Source organism: Podarcis raffonei, chromosome 9 (genome assembly GCF_027172205.1).
Source record: "Podarcis raffonei isolate rPodRaf1 chromosome 9, rPodRaf1.pri, whole genome shotgun sequence".
NCBI lineage: Eukaryota > Metazoa > Chordata > Lepidosauria > Squamata > Lacertidae > Podarcis > Podarcis raffonei.
This window is the reverse complement of record NC_070610.1, coordinates 77,974,831-77,998,529: the sequence shown is the minus strand read 5'-3', so window position 1 is coordinate 77,998,529 and position 23,699 is coordinate 77,974,831. Positions and strand designations below refer to the sequence as shown.

The window sequence follows — 23,699 nt, the reverse complement described above, 5'->3', positions numbered from 1 at the left end:
TGTCGATGGGTATATCGTTTAAAGCCCACAACTACTGAGGAGTTGCAATATAAAGCCCGACTAGTTGCAAAAGGTTTTTCGCAGCGCAAAGGTGTTCACTATTCTCAAATCTATGCCCCTACTTCAAGACCGGAGTCATTAAGAATGCTTCTAGCCTCTTCAGCTAAGAAGGGAAATAAGCTGTTTCATTTTGATGTCAATGTGGCTTATTTAAATGCAGACTTACAGGAGGAAGTCTATATGACACCACCACCAGGTTTTGAAGGAGACAAGCCAAACCAGGTCTGGCGCCTACACAAATCCATTTATGGGTTGAAACAGTCCGCCCGTAATTGGAATTCCTGCTTAAACGATGCTCTAGAGAGCATGGGGTTCAGAAAGAGCGCAGCAGATGCGTGTCTTTATCTAAAAGGCTCTGGATGTGAACAAGAAGCAGTTTTGATATTTGTTGATGATTTATTATACAGTGGAAAGGACGATAAACTTGCACAACAATTTGCCACAAAGCTTGGAGAAAAGTTTCAGATAAAATCACTAGGCACTGTATCTGTTTATCTAGGAGATAAAATTCAGCAAGATGAAAATGGGAACTATTGGCTCAGCCAAGAAGCTAAGATCCAGCAGTTGCTGGAAAGGTTTAAAATGGACAACTGTGCTGGTGTTAAAACTCCAATGGAGTTAAGTTACACAAAGGATGCTCAAGCCGAGCAACAGGCAGAGTTCAGTAATCCCGGGGTTTACCAGTCAGCGATAGGCAGTCTACTCCACATTGCACAGTGGACTCGGCCCGATATAACATATGCTGTCAACATGCTGTGTAGACAAGCTGAAAAACCATCAATGCATGCTTGGCAAGGAGTAAAAAGAGTTTTAAGGTATCTCCAAACTACCAAAAGGTTTCGCTTAAAACTATCAGCAGAGGGCAGCACACAACTTGAATGTTGGGCCGACAGCAGTTGGGCAGATGCTGGACCAGATAGAAAATCAGTGTCAGGAATGGCGATAAAATTTGGAAATGCACTAATTGGTTGGAGATCAAGAAAGCAATCACTTATAGCTTTAAGTTCAACTGAATCTGAGTTCAATGCATTATCAGATGTATGTAGAGAACTGGAATTTTATAAGCAACTGGTACAAGAATTGTTTGGAGAATGTTCCCTACCTATCAGAGTGTGGGAAGACAATCAACCTTGTATTAAACTAGCTAAATCAGGTCAATTCAAGGCACTCACAAAACACTTGGATATCCGTTATCAAAATGTATGCCAAAGTGTAAAACAAGGTTTAATTGAACTAAAGTATTGTGCAAGCAAAGAAAATCTCGCAGACGGTTTTACAAAAGCTTTGAGTCCGCAATCTCATAAATATTTCTGTTCGGGTTTAAATTTGAATTAAGGTTGGTACAGCTCAGTGTTACGAGCGAGAGGGGGTGTTGGTACTAAAGGGTTAAGAGGTAACAAGTCGCTCTAATCACTGAGCAGCTGGAAGTCATTAAGCATCCAAGAATGTGAGTTAGTTTGTATAAATAGTCAGTTCACTCAGTTTGTGCCCGGTGGGCTGATATGAGTTAGGTTTAGAGAAAAGTTTTCTTTATGCCGGAGATAAAAGCATGTGTGCTTTATCCCCAGGGTTTTTTCTTTTGTAAATAAAGTTTTTTCCTGAGTTCCAAAGTGCTTGCTCCAGGATTCTTCATTGAAAGGTACTGTCTCTCCTGCCTTCTTCTACCGCTGCACGAAATTCTCTGCTGAGATAAGATTTATGGCGTTGGAAGCGCACTGGACGTTTACTCAACATTAAACTAATTAAAGTTTAATGGACAAGTCTCCTAGTACAACAATACTTGGCTAGTTTAGATGTATTCAAGTCTCCAGGACCAGACGAACTGCATCCAAGAGTATTAAAAGAACTGGCAGATGTGATCTCAGAACCACTGGCAGTCACCTTTGAGAATTCCTGGAGAACAGGCGAAGTCCCGGCAGACTGGAGGAGGGCAAATGTTGTCCCTATTTTCAAAAAGGGGGAAAGAGAGGACCCAAATAATTATCACCCAGTCAGTCTGACATCAATACCAGGGAAGATTCTGGAGCAGATCATTAAGCAAACAGTCTGTGAGCACCTAGAAAGGAATGCTGTGATCACCAATAGTCAGCATGGATTTCTGAAAAATAAGTCATGTCAGACTAACCTGATCTCATTTTTTGACAGAATTACAAGCCTGGTAGATGAAGGGAATGCAGTGGATGTAGCCTACCTTGATTTCAGCAAGGCATTTGACAAGGTGCCCCATGATATACTTGTAAAGAAGCTGGTAAAATGCGGTCTTGACTATGCTACCACTCAGTGGATTTGAAACTGGCTGACTGACCGAACCCAAAGGGTGCTCATCAATGGTTCCTCTTCATCCTGGAGAAGCTGGTTTCTTTGTTCTGTCTGACTTTCGGTTTTGTCCAGCATGGAGGATGTTTTCATGCCAGACACTGGCTGATTTAGTACTGCTGTAAATGGTGAAGGGTGGAGGTCCTGCAGGCTTCCATTGCACATTTCTGCTCCTTCAGAAATCTGAGCACAGCAGAGTAAAACACAGCAAAGTGGCTTTCTGTGCGTGCAAAGTGTGCGTAAATCAGAGACTGCACTCAGCTTCTCTTCTACTCTAGAAGTATTTATTTACAGCTGTCTGTACCTAAAAGGGTCAGGAGAGTCACAAGAACTGGTTTTGGTTTTTGTGGATGACATAATTCATGTCTCAAGGGCAGACAATCAGGTGCAGACGTTTGCCAAAGAGCTTGGGAAATGTTTCCAACTCAAGAACCTGGGTTCAGTGAGTTTACCTAGGGGTACAGATAGACAGGTCTGAAGATGGAAGCTTCTTGCTCAGTCAGAAAGGCAAGATTGAGCAGTTGCTTGAGAAGTTCAGAATGTGTGATTGTGCAGGGGTTAGAACATCCATGGAGACAAGCTACATGAAAGACAGTCAGCTAGCGGAATGCACTGAGTTTGAGAAAGCTGAGAACTTTCAGTCAGCTCTGGGTAGTCTGCTGTATCTTTCCCAGTGGAGCAGGCTGGACATTGCTTTTGCTACCAATCTGCTCAGCAGGGAAGCTACAAGTCCAAGTGTGCAAGCCTGGAATGGTATTAAATGGGTCCTGCATCACCTGCAAGATACCAAAGACTTTTGCCTTAAGCTGTCAGCTACAGGTGACGCCAAGCTCACGTGCTGGGCAGATAGCAACTGGGCGAATCTGGATGACAGGAAGTCTGTATCTGGGATGGTAATAAAGTTTGGGGAATATCTAGTTGGGAGGAAGTCCCGGAAGCAGAGTCTCATTGCGCTGCCCTCTACTGAAGCTGAGTTCAGCGCACTGTCAGAGCTGTGCTGGGAACAGGAGTTCTACAGATGTCTGGTTCAAGAAATCTGTGGGGAGTGTTGCTTGCCCATCACTGTTTGGGGGGACAATCAACCCTGTCTGAAGTCGGCAGAGTCTGGGCAGTTTAAGGCGAGAACCAAACTGTGAGGAGAAAGACTCTCCTCCCTGGAAGAGAGGGGAGTGGTTGTGGGCGGGAGCCCGAGCTCCGCCCCTGGCCGGGGGCCTTAGCCCCCGCCCCTCCTCACCTGGCTGGCGCCCACGCCCACCGGAGGCAGCCAACCAGGTGTCTCCGGGGGGCGTGTTTAGCAGCTTAATGCTGCGGCTCCAGCTCTGCCTCCTCCTCAGTCGTCATCGTCCCGCAGCGAGTCATCAGCTAGGAGAGTCATCACAGAGAAGAGCCATGAGGTTTGGAGTCGGGTGTGTGTGTGTCTGGTTCCTTGCATGCCTTTTAACTTTAAGAGGCTTGCGTGCGCTCATTGCTTTACTGCTTTTAAAAACCCAGGCATCCAGGTTTGCCTTGCTGTGTTCTCTTTTCCGTGTAAAAACCTACATTTAACCTTCTATTTCCCCCCACTCCTGGTGCTTGATTTGTTTGTGCCCAGCACGTGCCCCCAGCGAGGTCTGAGTGTGAGTGTGGCTCCATCTTTCTTTCTCCCTCGTCTCCTCACTTTCCTTCCATTTTGGCCAGGATGCTTGTATGTTTTCCCCTCTATTGCCCTTGCCTGTCCAATTGCATGGCTGGTCTGGGTGACTGAGTGGGTTTGCCTTACATTTAATTTGTTGGCCAGGGTGCTTATGTGTTTTCCGCCTCCATTGTTCTTGAGAGCCTGTATGGGACAGCTAAATATTTCTGTATTGCTTGGGTTGGACTAGATGATCCTCAGGGCTCCTCTCCAATTTTAAGTCGTGTGTGTGTGTTTGCAGCGTATGTTTGTGCCTGCCGTTTATTGATTATTACTCTTCTAGCGTGGGTTTAATTTACCCTGCCATCTCTTCCATTGGTACCACTTAAATCGGGAGCCCACTGTAAAATTTAAAGGCTGCTGGGGCTTGGAATACATTGTGCACTTAAACCTCACCCCCCTTGGTTTCTCTAAGCCACCCCCCCTTCGCTTGATGTTTGGGGGAAGAAATAAGGCAGGGCTTGGGGTGGACAATTCAGGGTTTATGATCAGGGAACCATTCCTCAGCACTGCATGTTTATACGTTTAGAACCTTTGAAGGTGTGCCTTTGCCTGGTTCTTGTCATTGGCTGCATTTGCCAGTACAGGCTCCCTAAAGAAAACTGCTTTTAAACAACAACAACAAAAAAGGTTTTGGCTTATAGTACCTTACTAAAAGTCCAGGTTAACTCACGGTTTATATTTCCACTTCATTTTGGCTCACTGTAAAGGACAGCTATTTTCCTTTTCTTAACTTTTTCCTTGCCCCGCATCCTCATTTTACTCCCTCCACCCCTCCTCCCTCCCTACACCCCCCACCCTTTCAGGAAAGAGATACATCACATTAACCTTAATAAATAAATAAATAAATAAATAAAATAAAATAATAAGGCATCTTTGGATTTCCCTTTGCTTCTTGCCTGAGTCATCACAGTTACCAGACAGGTTTTTCAGCTGCTGGGCAGGCTTGATTGTTCTTTGAGTGACCGGCAGATTGTGAGGCATTGTCTTTAAGCACCGGGCAGTTCAGCAGCTCTAGTTGCATTGTCAGTTTAACTAACCAGCAGTTTGACCAATTACAGTCTTTTGTCTATTTAAGCACCTTTATTTCCATCAACTGATCTTGAGCCGACCTTGTGGGCAAAAAATTTACTTTCTTTGTTTGGCAAAGTTTCTTTGGTTCCCCTTAAGAGCAACCTCACCCCTCCTTTTCAGAGGGCCGCTGGTGTGGGCCTGGAATCTTATTGATTTCCTTTTCTCTTAATTTGGCTGCAGCTTCTGAGCATCCCCTTGTAAGCAGTTATTTTCAATTCTGTTTGATTACTTGGCAATGCTTTGCACCTAGATTTGCCTATCATTTAAAAGGGGCAACTTTTTATTGTAGGCAATTATCTTCTAATTCTGTTTGACTGCAGTTGGGGTTGCTTTGTGTATGGGATTGTTCCTTGGAGCCAGGTGCTAATATGTAGCTGAGCACTGCTGCTTGAACTCTTGCTGGGTTGTGATTTAATAAATATAAATAAATACAAGCGGTGCAGTTAAGTGACGTATACCTTGTTCATTTTGTCAGCAGTTACGTGGAGCAATTGATAATAGTAATTTCTACTCATAGCTATAAATACATTGGCTATTAATTGAGATACTATCGATTAATAATTAATTCATCAACCGTGCTCTGAACTTTATTGATGCACAATAATTGTATACTGACATTTAATTACAGTCAAGTTATTAATTGATTGGTGATATTAATACTAATTAAAAATAACAACAACAATAATAAAATAAAATAATAAAATAAAATAAATTTGAAAAATAAATAATAATAAATAATTATAATTATAAAAAATAAAAAATTATAATAATAATTAATATTAAAAATATAGATAAATAAATAAATAAATAAATGAAAATTAAGTTTAAAATAAAATAAAATAATTAGTGACGAAATAAATAGTAGGCGCATTTTACTAGTGCACAGAGCAGCTCATGGCGCCCAAGAGGAAGCGCACGGGTGCAGTAACAGCACACACTGCAGATGGCAACCGTCGTAATAATAAACCCAAACCCATTTCGCAGTTCCTCAATGCCTTCAGATCATTCATGGTTGACTATGAACAGCACTTTCTCCTAGCTATTCTTTAGTTCTATTTGCCTTGTGTTTCTTACTTCCTTGTTTCGCAAACCAGTGACCAGCCTTTAAACTACCCAGGTGCAGGCCCAAGCCCTCAGACAGGAACGGTGGCTGTGCAAACTAGGTCTCAGGCTTGCTCGGCGACTTTCAGAAATGCATCGGGGCGCCTGCGTGGAGGCTGCCAGCCCGTATCAATAGCCTGGTTGCTTCCAGTTCTTCTAGTTCTTTGCAGAAGAGGCAGCCCAGGATCCAGCTTCCAGAATCAGGCACCTCATCAGCCGGTGATGATGAGTCAGAATGGCTTACGCCCTTTCTGGGGAGGCTGCCGCTCTTAGCATCTGGCAGTTAGCCCGTATGTCGGGAAGAAGCCATCAGAGGTGTATCACACTGGTAAGCTGGACCTTAGAAAGGATTTAAAACGTAAGGTGTGCTGGTAATTCAATAAAGGGCAATACCAAAGGCAGTCTTGTAAGTACCCGCACAAGTGTGAGAGATGTGCAGGGGCTCACCGAGCCACGGCGTGTTACTAAGAGAAGCGGCCCTTTCAGGGAGGTCAGGGCTTCCACCACTCTAGTTCCAGATGAGCCCCCACAGCAGGGAACCATCGTTAAAATCCTTCTGGGTCTAGCATTTTCTCCAATTCAGCTTTCTCCTCTCCTCAACCTCTTGTCTATCCATCCGGACAGAAGTGCAGCATCCTATCTTTGGAAGGGTTTCTCAGAGGGTTTCAGAATCCCGGTAGTGGCTCCTTAACCGCGAAGGACTCTCCTAATCAGAAGTCAGTAAGGGAAAGGATGCTTGCCTCACCCCATGGGTAGCTAGCCCCACCCCTGTTTACAGGGTTAAACAGTTCTGTGTGAAGTCTCACATTCTGAGGCGTGGTTTTGTTCACATACAGGAATCTTTCTTTGTGTGTGAGTTACTTTCGCTTTTAGCTGTTGAGCCGGAGAGGATGTCCGCTGGTCCTCCGGGCTGATTTATGATGTTTTTCTGTACCTAATTAAAGCCTTCTTAGATAGCAAGAAGCCTGCGAACAGACTTTGATTTATCACCCACACAAGGCACTAACCGCTGCTGCAAAACTCTGCTTGGAGCCAGGAAAAAAGCTTAAGGCTCACATTTGGCACAGGGAAGTGTGCCGGACACCATTACATCTGGACATACGTTTCCAGAATGTGTGTCAGAGTGTCCAGACAGGCTTGGTGAAGTTGCAGTACTTCCCAAGCCAGAAGAACCTGGCAGATGGGTTCACAAAACCTTTGAGCTTCCAGCGTCATGGGGAGTTCTGTGGAGGTTTGGTTTTGGGGTAAGTGGTGATACTTACAAGCCACCAGCAGCGCAGGACGAGAGGGAGTGTGAGGGGAATCAGAGCTTACAGGGTTAACAGCTCAGAGTCCTAGTGTCATCCTGCCTGTTCTGGGGAGGAGCTTTCTCTGGATCAAGTCTTGTGATCGATTATGCAGGGTGGAGCTTCCTTGCTCCACCCCTGCCATTTGAATGCCATGAAAAGAGCAGCACATGCTGCCAGTGCTGTGCCCACAATGGTGTGGACCCCAGGCTTGCCCCCTGCCAAGTTCTGAAGAAATCGAGAGCAGTTCACGGTGTTTGTTGCCCAATGTTAACTCTACATGAGAATAAGGGCATCGGAATTTCCCAGTGATGAAGCCAAAGTTGTATTTGTGATTAGTCTGCTAGAAAGGGACACCAGGTGCTGGGTAGCCCCCATTCTCATTGCCTGGCATGCAGTGTTGTCCTTATGTGCCTTGTAAGGTAGTGGCGATGGAGATCAGAAGGGGCAATGGGGCATCAAACACACAGAGTAAGGAAACAAATATTGGTATGCATTGCAAATAAATACATGAAACAGAAAACAGGCTATGACTGGACCCTTCCATTCTCTATTTTTGTAGCCATCTACGTTTGAGCTTGCAGAATAAGGTCTTTTCATGGTGTTTTTGAGGGTTGATGCCAAAGAGTCCCATAATCTAGATGGCAGAGTGTGGATTGTGCATTAAAACAGTGAGGTGGGGTGATCTCTTGGTTTTGGTTTTGTGTAGTGATCATGAGATCCAGTTTCGTTCATCTTGAAAGTGTCTTCTTAGAGCCAAGCAGCATTCGGCACCTTCTTGCAAATATACTGTGTCATTTGCTCACAGTTTAACGCTGCCCAGCAACTTCCGCGGCAATTAAAGGTCATTACAGCACAGTCGTGCTTCGCGGCTCTATTTGGCTCACCCCATTTCCAGAAGCTGAAAAGAAGAGAAATAGCAGCCTTGATCAATCAAGATTGGATGTCTACTTCTTCACCCGCTCCCCTTGCCTTCTATCATTAAAAAGACGTTCAGCTCTTTCTCTCTTAACATCCACTCACAAGTGTGATGGATTTTTCTCCCCATATTTTAGAATTCTAACCATGTAAGGGTGGGATGCGGGTGGCGCTGTGGGTAAAACCTCAGCGCCTAGGACTTGCCAATCGCATGGTCGGCGGTTCAAATTCCCATGACGGGGTGAGCTCCCTTAGTTCAGTCCCAGCTCCTGCCCACCTAGCAGTTCGAAAGCACCCCTAAGTGCAAGTAGATAAATAGGTACCGCTTTATAGCGGGAAGGTAAACGGCGTTTCCGTGTTCTGCGCTGGTGCTGGCTCGCCAGAGCAGCTTCGTCACGCTGGCCACGTGACCCGGAAGTGTCTCTGGACAGCGCTGGCCCCCGGCCTCTTAAGTGAGATGGGCGCACAACCCTAGAGTCGGACACGACTGGCCCGTACGGGCATGGGTACCTTTACCTTTAACCATGTAAGAAAAACAACAACAACTATTGGTGTTTCGCAACTTTCTAACTTAGGACCTTAGCAGAGTATACGCAGAGTTCACGAAAGCAATCGGTTGCAGGCAGGATGGACAAAGCAGGAATCAGTTACTTGTTACTTATAGGTGTTTATTATGTACAGTGGACTTCAAGTTACTATTTACAGGAACAGAGCACAACATGGATCTTTAGCTCTCTCACCACATGACTCTTACACTAACACTCAACTCTCAACGCTCTACTAACACATTCCAGTCAATAGGCTATAAATCATTATTCCCATGAGTGAGCTTGACCAATGAGGGAGCTGTCTCCAGGCCTCTATATCTCCAGGCAGATTTTACTCCTTTACATTGCCTTGGCTGTTGGCCAACTTCTAATTGACTCTGTGTGAAGCTGCATGTATTCAAAATCCCAACAACAACTGTGGGTTAAGACTGTCTCTTTTCTTTTCACATGAAGTGATTTCTCATAGTAACCTACAAAAAACTGAGGGTGTGACTTTGGAAGGCTCAGAGGTACACACAAGAACTTTCAGTCAATTTAGTTTGGGCAGCATCCAATGCAGTACTTCTGCTATTGCCAGGATTTCCATTTCTGCAACAGAACTGGCCCTCTGTCCTTTCCATATGCACCCACATCCTCCTCAGATCTGCTCTGGACAGTTGTGGGTGTTGGAGAAAGAGTGTTGGAAGAGAGATCCTTACTCTCTCATAGCAGAGTTAGCACAGTAGTGATTGTTCTGAGGATATTAAAACCATGTTAGATTTGCATCCGCCTTGCATGAGGAGAGCAATGACACTATACAGAAACAAACATAGGTATGTCCTCAAATGAATTGCAAAATATAATCTATAACCACAAAGTCACTATAGGGTTGATTGAAATGATATGATATTTCTCACATATATATCTTATCTAAATCTAACATGATGGTTCTAAGTTTACTTTAATCAATTACCTATAGTTGACAAGGATATCACCCTAGCCTCACTCTTATTGTCACTTGCATTTTCCAGTGTCCATTGTGTACTGAATCAAGTCCCACTACACAGCACTAAAATTCTGTGATAAATGTACTCTATAACTCCCTCATTTTTAGCTCTCTGTGAATCTATTAAATTGATATTACTAGTAATGGTGCAGTAGGTGGATTTTTTACTCCCATGAGATGTTCGGGTGAGATCTGCCCTTTGATCAAGTCTAAGATCACAAACAGCAGTGGCTCCCAATTGGTGGTCCATGGACCACCCACCCAGGGGCTCCATGGTGTCATTCACATAACAAAAACTGCCACAGATATATTAAAATGTTCAAAGGTACGGTGGCCCATGGCGTGGCTTTTGAAAAACAAGGGGTCTGCAGTACTTAGCTAACTGGGAACCACTGGCATACAGGGTTTAAGTTCCCAGCTAGTATTATACAACCCCATTGCCCGTTTGTAAAGTTTACTCAATACCTTTGCCAAAAAGGATTAGTGGTTGGTATTGGGTGCATCAATAGAGATGAATGTTCCAGGAGACCTTACAAAATTGAAAGCAGCCCTCTGTTAATGCAGTCTTGGTAATAAATGCCAGTCCAGTTCTCTGTTCTATTACCAAGCTGTGGATGAGTGAGATCTTACTCTGACCTTGTACATCCATCAACACAAGCTGAAAAGAGCTGTTAGATACTTAAAGGGAACCATGAACTGTCTTAAACTGCCAGCTGACAGTGTTGCTCAGCTTTAGGTTCCTGCAAGTCCCTTTGAAGCTGAACTAAGCAGCACAAACCATTTAAAAGCATGCCTTCGGCCTCTTCCAAATCACCACATTCACTAGGTTAGAGAAGCAGGAAGAGGAGCCTTCCTGCCTCTGCAACCTAGTGAGAAGCAGCAGCTGCTCATCTGGGCAATGATGTGGAGGAGTACATATGTAGGTCTTTGGTAGTAGAGAAAAGTGCATGGCAAAATATATTTGGAGAGGGAAAGGATCAATTGCGTAAACAGAATCTGCAACTTCTTGGAATGCATGCCATTGACATATGTTTCTGCAGAAACTTACGTGACTAAAGCCTCTATTCCTGGCAGCCATCTCCATTTCGCTTTGTTGTCTTTAAAGAGTCCAATCCAAAAAAGCTTTCTTCGGGCTTTTACTTCATTCACCACAAATTGCTAGGGTAGGGGTGGGGAGAAAGAAAAACCAGAAAATTTTCAGTAGGAATGAGGAGCAAGGCAGTTCGCTCAAAGCCTTTCTAGACAATGTCCCTTGCTCTGAGCTACTCTAGCCCTTTACAAACATTCAACAGGCATAAAACAAACACATTTCAAAAGACACTGGTGTCACCTTTGAAAGCCAAATCCATATTTTTGGAGGAAGGAGTGATCAAAACTATGGTATTCCAAGTATGGTTGCATCAAGCACCAAGAATAATTTTGTACTGAGGATGTGCTATTGTCCCCCTGATCCAAGTTATGATGATGCTGATGATGGAATCAAGGAAGCATCCCAAAGAGGAAATGTTGCAGTGAAGGGTAACTTCACCTGCCCTCACCGAGACTGGCTACATATGTCCAGTCATGACACAGAGTTAAAATTTCCAGATACTGTAAATGACTGTGCCATAGAACAGTTCGCCTTGGAACCACCTGGCGGGACAGTGACCTGTGTGTCAAATACTCCAATTTCTGCATCCATGTTTGATGGTTGGTTCCAGAGACACTGGAATCATTCTGGTTGTGATATTCTTGATGGGATGACGATGGGGTCTCACCTATGTCTGTGCCCTGCAGCATCCCAGTAGCCCCTCTGCCTGGGTTAAGGGCTGGGAGATGGATATACCTTCCAAGCTCCTCTAGAGTCATCTCCATGATACCCTCATGCCAGAAGGTTAGGGTGGTGAGGGAAGCCTTTTCTCTAAGCACTCAGTACATCTCAAAGAGCAGAGGAAGAATTTACAGGCCATCCAGGGGATAGATGACTCTCAAGTAACTCCTCCTCCTCCTCCTTCAAGATCTCCTTCCTGACTGCCAGCTTCATTCTATTGGAGCTCAGCAGCTCCAAGAAACCTTAGTTAGCCCCAGATGGTAGCAGCTGTTTCCTGCCCCACCCACCCCTTGGCTTGACTGATGGAGTTGCTGTATTGCCTGCATACAGGTGGATTGTACTTTCTTAAATGGATAGTGATGATAGGAGCACTTTGACTCAAGGAGATCCCCTACCTTTTCAATACTCGGCTTTGATGCTCACCTGTTCTACTGCTGTTTTCAGAGAAATTAGCTTGGCGCCTTCCCTCTCACACAATTTTTTGGAATTCATCCATGATTGTGGCCCATGAGAAAACCAATAGTATGCCGTTGCAAATAAAACCCAACCATCATTCACATTTTTAGAGATGATGTCTTTGAGTCAGCCAGGTATGGAGGAAGAAGAGAAAAAGAAAACAAGATAAGGAATCTAAGGGGAACCACCTTGTATGTCTGTGCAGATTTCAATTACTTTTGTGAAGTTCATTTCTCTGGGCACATGATAACATATATTAATCTAGGAAGCTCAGAAATCTTAAAAAAAAAGAACAACATTAACTCATCAACCCATGCTGATGCTGATGCTGCAGTAAATACCTGGGCGGGCATAGCTGGAACAGGGAGCGCAGTCAAGAACCTCACCTACTTGTTTCCACCTGGATACTCAGGGCAGCATTAGGGCAGACTTGAAGGATGGAGAGGGGGAGTAGCTGTGGTTGATCAAAATTCTCTTTCTCTCTCTAGGCTAACTGTCCAGTTGCGGAGGTGGGGAGGGCAATCTAGAGTGGGCAACTGGGACAGATGAGGGATTCTGCTGGTTTACCACCTGGTTTGCTGCCCAGCAGTCTCCCTGCCTGAGCTGACAGGATGGTTCCAGTGGGCTTCCAAATGCCTCTGGGGGATTTTCCAGCTCATCTGAAAGTAGGTGGTGCTCCTGCCAAGTTTTGGCCAAGCTGTGGAACAACTGAATAAAGATGATGACAATGACGACAATGATACTTTATAATATGCTACCCATCTAACTGGGTTTTCCTCAGCTTTGTTGTTGTTGTTGTTTAGTCGTTTAGTCGTGTCCGACTCTTCGTGACCCCGTGGACCAGAGCACGCCAGGCACCTCTGTCCTCCACTACCTCCCGCAGTTTGGTCAAACTTATGCTGGTAACCTCGAAAACACTAACCAACCATCTCGTCCTCTGTCGCCCCCTTCTCCTTGTGTCCTCCATCTTTCCCAGCATCAGTGTCTTCTCCAGGGAGTCTTCTCTTCTCATGAGGTGGCCAAAGTACTGGAGCCTCAGCTTCACGATCTGTCCTTCCAGTGAGCACTCAGGGCTGATTTCATTAAGAATGGATGCGTTTGATCTTCTTGCAGTCCATGGGACTCTCAAGAGTCTTCTCCAGCACCATAATTAAAAAGCATCAATTCTTCGGCAATCAGCCTTCTTTATGGTCCAGCACTCACTTCCATACACCACTACTGGGAAAACCATGGCTTTAACTATATGGACCTTTGTTGGCAAGGTGATGTCTCTACTTCTCAAGATGCTGTGTAGGCCTGTCATTGCCCTTCTCCCAAGAAGCAGGCGTCTTTTAATTTCGTGGCTGCTGTCACCATCTGCAGTGATCATGGAGCCCAAGAAAGTAAAATCTCTCACTGCCTCCATTTCTTCCCCTTCTATTTGCCAGGAGGTGATGGGACCAGTGGCCATGATCTTCGTTTTTTTGATGTTGAGCCTCAGACCATATTTTGCGCTCTCCTCTTTCACCCTCATTAAAAGGTTCTTTAATTCCTCCTCACTTTCTGCCATCAAGGTTGTGTCATCTGCATATCTGAGGTTGTTGATATTTCTTCCAGCAATCTTAATTCCAGCTTGGGATTCATCCAGCCCAGCCTTTCGCATGATGTATTCTGCATATAAATTAAATAAGCAGGGAGATAAAATACAGCCTTGTCGTACTCCTTTCCCAATTTTGAACCAATCAGTTGTTCCATATCCAGTTCTAACTGTAGCTTCTTGTCCCACATAGAGATTTCTCAGGAGACAGATGAGGTGATCAGGCACTCCCATTTCTTTAAGAACTTGCCATAGTTTGCTGTGGTCGACACAGTCAAAGGCTTTTGCATAGTCAATGAAGGAGAAGTAGATGTCGTTCTGGAACTCTCTAGCTTTCTCCATAATCCAGCGCATGTTTGCAATTTGGTCTCTGGTTCCTCTGCCTCTTCTAAATCCAGCTTGCACTTCTGGGAGTTCTCGATCCACATACTGCTTGAGCCTTCCTTGTAGAATTTTAAGCATAACCTTGCTAGCGTGTGAAATGAGTGCTATTGTGCGGTAGTTGGAGCATTCTTTGGCACTGCCCTTCTTTGGGATTGGGATGTAGACTGATCTTCTCCGATCTTCTGGCCACTGCTGAGTTTTCCAAATTTGCTGGCATATTGAGTGTAGCACCTTAACAGCATCATCTTTTAAAATTTTAAATAGTTCAGCTGGAATACCATCACTTCCACTGGCCTTGTTATTTGCAGTGCTTTCCTCAGCTACTCTGGGTGAATTCCAACAAAATAAAACACAACTGGAATCTAACCATTAAAAACTTCCCTGAACAGATGTCTTCTGAAAGTCAGATAGTTGTTTTTTTCCTTGACATCTTGGCTTGGGCCATTGACACGATTGGTCCTGAGCTCCCTCTCCCGCTTCATTCAGCCTGTTTGGCCCCCTGGTATACTGCAGAGGTTAGGGCAAAGAAAGAAGCTGGGAAATGGCTTGAACGTGTGTGGAGGAAAAATCTGGTTGAATGCAATTGAGCACTGGTGAGGGCTCACCCTCAAGCCTACCAAGTGGCAGTGAAGGCTACAAAGAAGTGTTGCTTAGCTTCCTCCATTGTGCCATCCAGCAGAGCTTTCCTGGGTGAAGTAGAGCCTGCTACAGTCTGGCCTGAAGGAGATGGTAGAACTGAAAGCAGCTTTCCGTGATTTGTTTGCAAAGTATTTTGAGGATAAAATTGACCCTTCATGACCCTTCTGTTACAGCAGATAAATCTTAAAGGGTGTCCAGAGCAGAGGCAGTGGTAAAATCACTCCTTAAGAAACCCAGCCTGATGGGCAGAATATAAATAAATTGTTGTTGTTGTTGTTGTTGTTGTTGTTGTTGTTGTTGTTGTTGTTGTTGTTGTTGTTATTCCCTGGGCTCAGAAAAATCTAAGTAACAGTCAATCAGTTGCTAATCACACCTTCCTGGGCAAGGTTCTTGAGTGGGTGGTCGTGGAGCAGATCCAGGTGCTCTTGGAGGAAACTGATTTTCTAGATCCATTTCAATCAGGGTTTAGGTCTGGTTTTGGCATAATGTCTTTAAAGGCAATCATATTTCCCAAGGTCAAAGAAAAAGGGGAAATGGCATTGCAGTGGTACCTCACAAGACGAATGCCTCGCAAGACAAAAAACTCGCTAGACGAAAGGGTTTTTTGTTTTTGGAGCTGCTTCGCAAGACGATTTTCCCTATGGGCTTGCTTCGCAAGACGGAAACGTCTTGCAAGTTTGTTTCCTTTTTCTTAACACCGTTAATACAGTTGTGACTTGACTTCGAGGAGCAACTCATAGAACGCGGTGTGGTAGCCTTTTTTGAGGTTTTTAAAGACTTTGGTGATTTTTGAAGCTTTTCCAAAACTTTCCCGACACCGTGCTTCGCAAGACGGAAAAAATCGCAAGACGACAAAACTCGCGGAACGAATTAATTTCGTCTTGCGAGGTACCACTGTATACAACTTCCACAAAATGTGTGTTTTCGTGCTGACCATCCTTCGCTTGTTTTTATGCACAAGTGATGCAATTTACATTCATTCCCCGTCTCTGCTTTCACATCTAAAGCTTTATAAGCTATTTTATAATCACTTTACCTATTATGTATTCAATGCTCTGTGCTTGCCTGAATTTGAATATGGGCTAAGGATTCTGAGCCCCTGTGTTCTGACTCAATACATGCTATCCAGTCGCACCATTCCTTTCTTCCACACAAGGCTGCAATCGTGGAGCACCTGCACTGGCTTTTGGGCAAGAAATCTCCTTGGATCTGGGGCCATGCTCAGAATGCTGCTTTCAATGCTGTCAAACAGCTGCTCTCCCCTGAATGAGTCCTTACCCATTCGGATGAGACCAAGCTTGTTGTGCTTGCCTGTCACACCTCCCCATATGGAACTGGCACAGTCCTCAGCCACCAGTAGCCAGATGGGTGAGAGGCCCCCAATGCATTCTACTCCAGAACTTTGTCATCTACGGAATGCTATCGGAGCAGAAGTAAAGAAGTTCCATGGCTACACCTATGGCCACCGCTTCATTATAATAAGTGACCACAAGCCTTTGCTGGGCCTTTTTGCTGCTGATTAGAAGATGCCCCAGGTCCTGTCCCTGAGCATGCTAAGGTTGTCCATCTTTCTCAGGGCATATGACTACGTGCTGCACAATGTTCCTGGCAAGAGCCTGGGCCATGCAGATGCCCTAAGCTACCTGCCATTACCAGACATAGATGTCGACCCGTCCCCAGCCCACAGTGTGATGCTGCTGGAGACTCTTCCCCAGCTGCCGCTCCATGCCATGGATGTCACCATACACTCATGTGTCCATTTCCTGTGTCCTCAACTGGATGTGGAGGGGATGCCCAGCGGATCACCTTGATGCAGAATTCTCCCCATTTGTCTCCCAGCAACATGAGCTGTCAGTTCACAAGGGATGCCTTCTGTGGGGAAACTGGGTCATGATCCCTGCTAAGCTGTGGACCAGAGTGCTGGAGGCTCTCCATGTCAGTCACCCAGGCATTGTCCATATGGAAGCTCTGGCCAGTAGCTACATCTGGTGGCCAGGCAGTAATGCAGCAGTAGAAGATTGGGTCCAGCAGTGCCAGGCCTGACAAGAGTCCTGACCATCCATGCCTCAGGCCCCAATCTAAAGGTAGGAGATGACATGCACACCATGGTCAAGACTCCACATCAATTTTGCTGGTCCATGCCAAGGTCAGACATTCTTGATCATTGTGGACTCCTTGTCAAAGTGGCTCGAGGTGGTGCCCGTCTCAGCAATGACCTCCAGGATCGTCATCTGGGCCCTGCTGTGGGTCTTTCTTCACCCTACACGGCCTGCCAGACACCATCATGTCAGATCATGGAGTACAGTTCATGTCAGCCGAGTTCCAGAAGTTCATGGCCAACAACCTAATCCGCCATGTCACAGCAGCACCGTTCCACCCATCAACGAATGGACAGGCTTAGAGAATGGTGAGGACCACCAAGGAATCCCTCACCCGGATTGCCCAGGGGGACTGGAACAAGAGCTTAGTTGATTTCCTGCTGCAGCAGCACCTCAAACCCTGCATTGCCACAGGTTGAAGCCCAGCAGAGCTCCTTATAAACCAGAAGCTGGCATCACTCCTGGATTGGCTGCACCCAAATCTTGCATCTGATCGGCCTCCTGGCCAAGGGGCTCCAGCGGCCCCCAGGTCCTTCACACCTGATGACCCTGTCTACATCCCAAACTACGGAGATCACCCTGTGTTTATCTCCACTGCTGTTACCGGGGCGACAAGCTTGCCACCCCAGATGTTCAGGTCCACTGCCGGCATGTGGACTAAATACGTTGATGCCTGTCTATTGATCAATATGTTGATCCCCAGCGCCAGCCACTGCTACCATGCGAGAACACCAGGTGAACAATCAGCCTGACTCACAGGCTGATGTGCCTGATGAGAACCTGCGGCCCAGGGTAGAGCTGAGGAATGGGGCCCCAACACTGCAACACCAAACAGTGTGGAGGCAATGACACCAGTGTCACCCATGACACCAGCTCCAGCTCCATCAGGATCCCCAACAACCCAGGGGATGAGCTTCACCCATCTCAGTGGGTGAGGCACTGCCCACACCACTTTGATGAATATTTGTGTTGACAGGGATGAGTGTTCATGTCTAAGGGAGAAGGGTGTTATGTATTCAGTGGTCTGTGTTTTCCTGAGCTTGAGTCTGGACTAAGGATTCTGAGCAGCTGTGTTCTGATTTGATACATGATATCCAATCATAGAATATTTCAGAAATCATTCCCCTTCTCTGCTTTTTCATAAAAAGCTTTATAAACATCATTATAATCTCTTTACCTATAAAGCAAGTGTTCCCAGTGAAGGAAAGCCCACCTTAGAGACCTGTGCAGATAAATGGAGGATCCTATCCTGACCTAGGTTTTGCCGTCTGGGTACTTGCCGTTGCACCAAAACAGGCCTGTGGGTAGAGTGAGAGTTGCTATGGTCTGCAGGTATTTTATCCCACACGCCAATGAGCCAATCCACTATGTGAGTAGGCTTGAGGGCTTCTTTCTGATGATGGGCTTGTGAAACAAGAGAGATTTTGTTGTTGCACCAATCATCCCACTGCCCAGCAGTCTCTCTGACCAAGTTGTCAGAGGTTGCCTCAGATGTGCTGTTCAAGAATCTCTCTTCCATGGATGAATATAGTAAGGGACAGGTCTTTTAGCTGACCTGAAAAGGAGGACAGCTCTCTGCTCTGGCTCTAAGAGTTTTCAGCTAGAGGAGGGGCTTTCAGCTGGGGCAGAATCAGGGCAGGATCCCACTGCACTACAATTCTTCAGCATCGTAGGGTAGCTTACCAATTTCCTTTTGCAGTTGATCATTTTGGATGGCAAGATGCCGCACTTCCTCTGATAAGTTTTGAACTACAGCGAGTATTTGGAAGTCTAAAAGATTTGAGACAGTTTAAGGCAGGAGTATCTGAAATAACAATCTGCAAATATTAAGAAACCATTTCCAAACATTTTAAAACACTTTAGCCTGAAACAAGAAGCAGAGCTCCAGGATGGGGTTCTTATGAATATGAGGGCAGACTTGATTCTCTTTGGCTGAGATCACCAATGGAAAGCCTCAGAAGAATCCTGCAGCTGGATCAGACCAAAGACCCATGCAATCCACTATCCTATTCTCATATTGAAACTGGCTCATGAAGTATCTCTAATGTTCCCCTCCTTTGTCCTCCTTTTCTGCTGGGAATCACAGGGTCACAAAACAATTCCCCACTGAGTCACACAGTAAAGCCAAATATGCAAAGTTTACTTTACGGTTTTCTATTATGCTTTCTGAAATCTAAGAAAAGACAGGCACCCAAACTCTTTTCCTGATGAATATTGGGTTGCATTCCACATAGTTCTAAAGAGGGCGTTCTGTAAGCTCAGGAATTTCTCCTTGTGCAATGCAATCTTCAGCCCCTTTCCCTCCATTCTGTTCTGAAGTTTCTCCCCACCCTGGGGAGCAGCTTTGGTGATGGCATGCAGGGAGAAGTGGGGGCAAAGTTCCTTTGCACTAGTGCTAAAATCTAGCACTAGCACAAGCATTGTGAAATACAGTGTGATGGGGAAGGACAGCATTTCTAGTGGGGAGATGTGAGAATCACAACCACCTGCTTTTCTTTATGCTGAGCAGTGAAAAAGTGATAAACTCTATTGGGTGATGAGTTTCACTGAATGTTTTGCTCACACAATATGAATCCCAAAGGGAACTACAGGAATTGAAGTCCGTTTAAATTAAACATGTTCTAGCAAAAGCGAGGATTTGTATATAAAATGCTTACCATCCTTGTCCTTATAGGTTGAATCAATCCCAACAACAAAGTTTCGAATCATTCCCAATCCCACTTGAAAATCAGCTCTTTTTTTCATTTCCTTCTGATCTAAGGAGGAGGTAGGTAGAAAAGAAATGAAGAAATTCTGTTCTAGCTTACTAGTCTGGTGACCTGGGGGAGGGGGATACTTGGTTTCAAACTGCTTTTAACATTGCATTTTAAATGCTGACTTGTAACGTGCCCTGGGAGCTTAGGGAGAAGAGTGAAAAAAAATCAAATCAACAAAAACATGAATATGACTTCTATTAATATTTTCTCCTCTCAGGCCTTATATTGATGTTTCCTGTCCCTTGATTGTGGCTGCCCTGGTGCTCTGAAGTCCTGTTTCCATTTGGCCTGTTGCTTCTGTCATCAGATGGTTGGCCTTCCATTGAAAGCTTTAGATACACCTGTCCTCTTTGTCCTAGAGACTTGCATTTGCCAAGCTGCCTCATGCCCTGCCGGATGCTCAAAATATGTAAAGTCTTGGATCATTTGGTTCCCTCCCCCTGAGCTTTGCTTACTTTGGAGTGCCATTTAAAAATGAACTAGGTTTACAAATAGGTCATGTGTTCATTTATCCAGTGCTATTTTTCTGGAGAAAGAGGTGCCAAACTCACCTTGAATATCTCCCTTGTTCTCTTAGATTAGCAACAGAGCCCACCTGAGAGGGGCTGGAACTGAGTCCTGATGAATTTCGGCTGAAAAAGGCCCTGCATATATCTAGATATTTAGGTAGGCTCTGGACCCACCCACTTTATCCTCTGCAGCCTGTTTTCCCCAAGCACTTTCCTTCAGGGGACTGGAGCCCTAGCAGAGGGCAGGGTGGTGAGGATCAGGAATGGGGGCTCTCCCCCAGCAAATGAGGGTTAGTTGGGAAAGGAGCAGAGAATGGCAACTGGGAAAGGGAATTGTCCAGGGTGTTCCAGGGACTTGTGTCAGCCTGTGCTTCTGTTCCAAGAACTGGAACTCACTTATTCAGGGAGAACAAAACAGTGTCATTGCTCTCTGGCTGACAGATGTAACTCAACCCCTGATATCAAAGAGAGATGAAAGGGATAAATGGAAGTTGGATCCTGCCATCTCTTTTTGGAAATGCTAATGGCATTTAAGCAAAGCACATGACATTAGTTGCAAAGTATGCTAATTATGTACTTACATAGAAGGAAAAGCAGCAGTGTCATGGCAATAAGGATGAACATCTCAAGTATGATAAATCGTTCACCCGTTGGAGATTTTAAGAAGGTAACCATGTCCCGAAAAGTAGATGCTTGAAGAAAGAAAATTCTGATTTAGCCATCAGTAGCCAACAGTGTCCTCGAAGCTACCAACATGAGTTTGACCAAATTGCGGGAGGCAGTGGGAGACAGGAGTGCCTGGCGTGCTCTGGTCCAGGGGGTCACAAAGAGTCAGACACAACTCAACGACTAAATAGCAACAAGCCAACATACCATTGCCACTCCAGGAAAAAGGGTTTCCGTATGCCGTGGCAGCCATCAGCCAGAGACGGTCAACTGTTCAAGGGATGGTTATCTGGGTGGTTGAGCAGGTGGAGGAAGCAAGGGGGATGCCTTGCTGCTTGAGAAAGCTTTTCTGACCAATGTCTGGATCAGAAGACAGTAGCCTTTGATACTAAAGGACTTTCTGCTCCCCAAATGACAAGATGCTCCCTCTGAACACATAATGCCACATACAGAAGCTGGGCTGGGCTGGCCATTGGCTCTTATTTTGATGCTGCTGATGGGGCAGCAGGCTAACTGAGGAGGTGCAGTGCAGCTTGTGTGGTCTACCCATCTCTACCCACCCCAGCACCTGCTACCTGAGGCAACTGCCTCATTCTGCCTAATGGTAGAGCAATTCCTGGCTGCACACAGTAAAGGAACACCACAGCCAGCAGCCAAGAGTGGGCTGAATCCTGGGGTTTCTGTGGGGCTTCATGGATCTCTGGCACCCAAAGAGCTGTGTGTGCTTTTCTCTGCACTTCTCACTGGCACAACCTGACTGGTTCCACTCCCTGCCTGTCTCTCCATCAACTTCCCTTTCCCATGCATTCCTCTACTTGATGAGAAACCTCATCCCATATGACTGTGCTGTATACAGACCAACAGTTTCTTTTGCTGCTGCTGAATCCTTTCTGGGTGCTTCATCAATTCCGGACTTTTCCATCCTCTCAGTTGCATCTGTGAAACAACAAGCTATTATAATGACTGTGAACACATTGGTTGGATGGTGGGTGTTTTCCCTTTCAAGCTCAGAGTCTCTTGTCAAGCATGAAAGCTCACAAAATTTGCTTTTATTCTCCTGCACTTAATCTCCCTATTACAGGAACATAATATTTAAAATAGATGCACATCTACAAATGTCAAGGATTTCATCGGTACAAAGTTGAAATGGACAACAACATCAGGCCAAAAATATGTCTCAATGAGGCATTTCCAACATTTAACTTTGGCGTCTATCAGTATTAGACAATCATTTCCTGTAAAGACAATTGTTGAGTCCAATATAACTGAAATGTCTTTCTTTTTCATTTGCTGGATCAGTCTCCATCTTATACAAAAAAGATGTTCCATATGGATTCAAAGGTATTGAAAAATGTTTTAGATAATACAGTGGTGCCTCGCAAGACGAAATTAATCCGTTCCGCAAGTCTCTTCGTCTTGCGGTTTTTTCATCTTGCGAAGCACGGCTATTAGTGGCTTAGCGGCTTAGCGGCTTAGCGGCTTAGCGGCTTTAAGAAAAAGGAAACAAACTCACAAGAACTCGCAAGATGTTTCGTCTTGCGAAGCAAGCCCATAGGGAAATTCGTCTTGTGGAACGACTCAAAAAATGGAAAACCCTTTCGTCTACTGAGTTTTTCGTCTTGCAAGGCTTTCGTCTTGCGGGGCACCACTGTATAGCATTCTCTCTCTCTCTCCACATTTTTATTAGTTTTTTTAAACATATAATTTCCAACAATCATTTAACAAAAATTCTTATCTTATGCAAAGTTTTAGACTTCCATCAACAACCTCTGATGATTTCCCGTTCTTTATCACTTGTTCTGCATTTCTTAATTTCTCTATTACTCTTAATTATCATTAACTAATAATTCTTTCCATAGTTTTTCTTGCAATATTTCAAATAATCCTCCTTACAGAACTTCTTGCAGTTCTACAAGTATAATCTTTTCATTACAATTGCTTTTCAAATAATTCATCTATTTACTGATAATATAGCATTCTCATTTGCATTCTACTCTTCTCTAAGCTCCTGGATATCTAGTTTATAGGACTTCAGTAAGCATTTGCAAACAACAGTTATGAACTGACGTTAAGAGGAGCAGCCAATTAAATTACAGTAATTTTTCCTTTCTTCAGCTGTGGACATCAGTAATATTTTATTGTCCTTTACTTATTGCCTAATTTTTAATAAGTTACCGTGTATATATTCCTGAATTGTTCCCTCATCCCCTAGTTGTCTAGGGAGATCATCTGTTAGGGCAACCAGAGCTGTCTCGGTCCTGAAACCAGGACGGAACCCAGACTGAAATGGATCTAAAGCTGATGTTTCCTCCAGAAACCTACCAAGCTGTCCAGCAACCGCTCTCTCAATTACCTTACCCAGACATGGAAGATTTGAAACTGGGCGGTAATTGGATAGATCTAAAGGATCTAGTGAAGTTTTCTTTAAGAGCGGACATACCAGTGTGAGAGCCAGTGTGGTGTAGTGGTTAAGAGCAGTAGTCTTGTAATCTGGGGAACCGGGTTCACGTCTCCACTCCTCCACATGCAGCTGCTGGGTGACCTTGGGCTAGTCACACTTTGAAGTCTTTCAGCCCCACTCACCTCACAGAGTGTTTGTTGTGGGGGAGGAAGGGAAAGGAGAATGTTAGCCGCTTTGAGACTCCTGAAGGGGAGTGAAAGGCGGGATATCAAATCCAAACTCCTCCTCCTCCTCCTCCTCCTCCTCCTCTTCCTCTTCTTCTTCTTCTTGGTATTTAACTCCCAGTCAATTAGCAAAAATGTATAAAACAGGGTCAAATATATGTTGGAAATATAAGGAAAAAGAAGGTACCTTTTATCAAATGTGGTGGACATGTAAGGTAG

General features: G+C 44.9%; 2 protein-coding genes across 3 annotated transcripts in view; both read right to left on the bottom strand.

The window, feature by feature from the left end:
* Nucleotides 1-8,037: 8,037 nt before the first annotated feature.
* The window catches only part of LOC128420551 (CD209 antigen-like protein D), an 86,653-nt gene continuing 70,991 nt past the window's right edge, over nt 8,038-23,699 (bottom strand). For both annotated transcript variants that reach the window (XM_053402150.1, XM_053402149.1), the window contains exons 3-9: nt 21,714-21,791; nt 20,771-20,881; nt 19,582-19,680; nt 18,608-18,694; nt 12,194-12,345; nt 11,009-11,118; nt 8,038-8,410 (exon numbers count right to left, since the gene is read on the bottom strand). In XM_053402150.1, the coding sequence (XP_053258125.1) occupies nt 8,260-8,410; nt 11,009-11,118; nt 12,194-12,345; nt 18,608-18,694; nt 19,582-19,680; nt 20,771-20,881; nt 21,714-21,791 (788 nt within the window). In that variant the 3' untranslated portion in view covers nt 8,038-8,259. The remainder of the gene's footprint in view (nt 8,411-11,008; nt 11,119-12,193; nt 12,346-18,607; nt 18,695-19,581; nt 19,681-20,770; nt 20,882-21,713; nt 21,792-23,699) is intronic.
* LOC128420550 (CD209 antigen-like) overlaps nt 8,038-23,699 on the bottom strand; it is a 57,784-nt gene continuing 42,122 nt past the window's right edge. The window contains exon 10 of the mRNA XM_053402147.1: nt 8,038-8,247. The gene's annotated coding sequence lies outside the window, so the exon portion shown is untranslated. The remainder of the gene's footprint in view (nt 8,248-23,699) is intronic.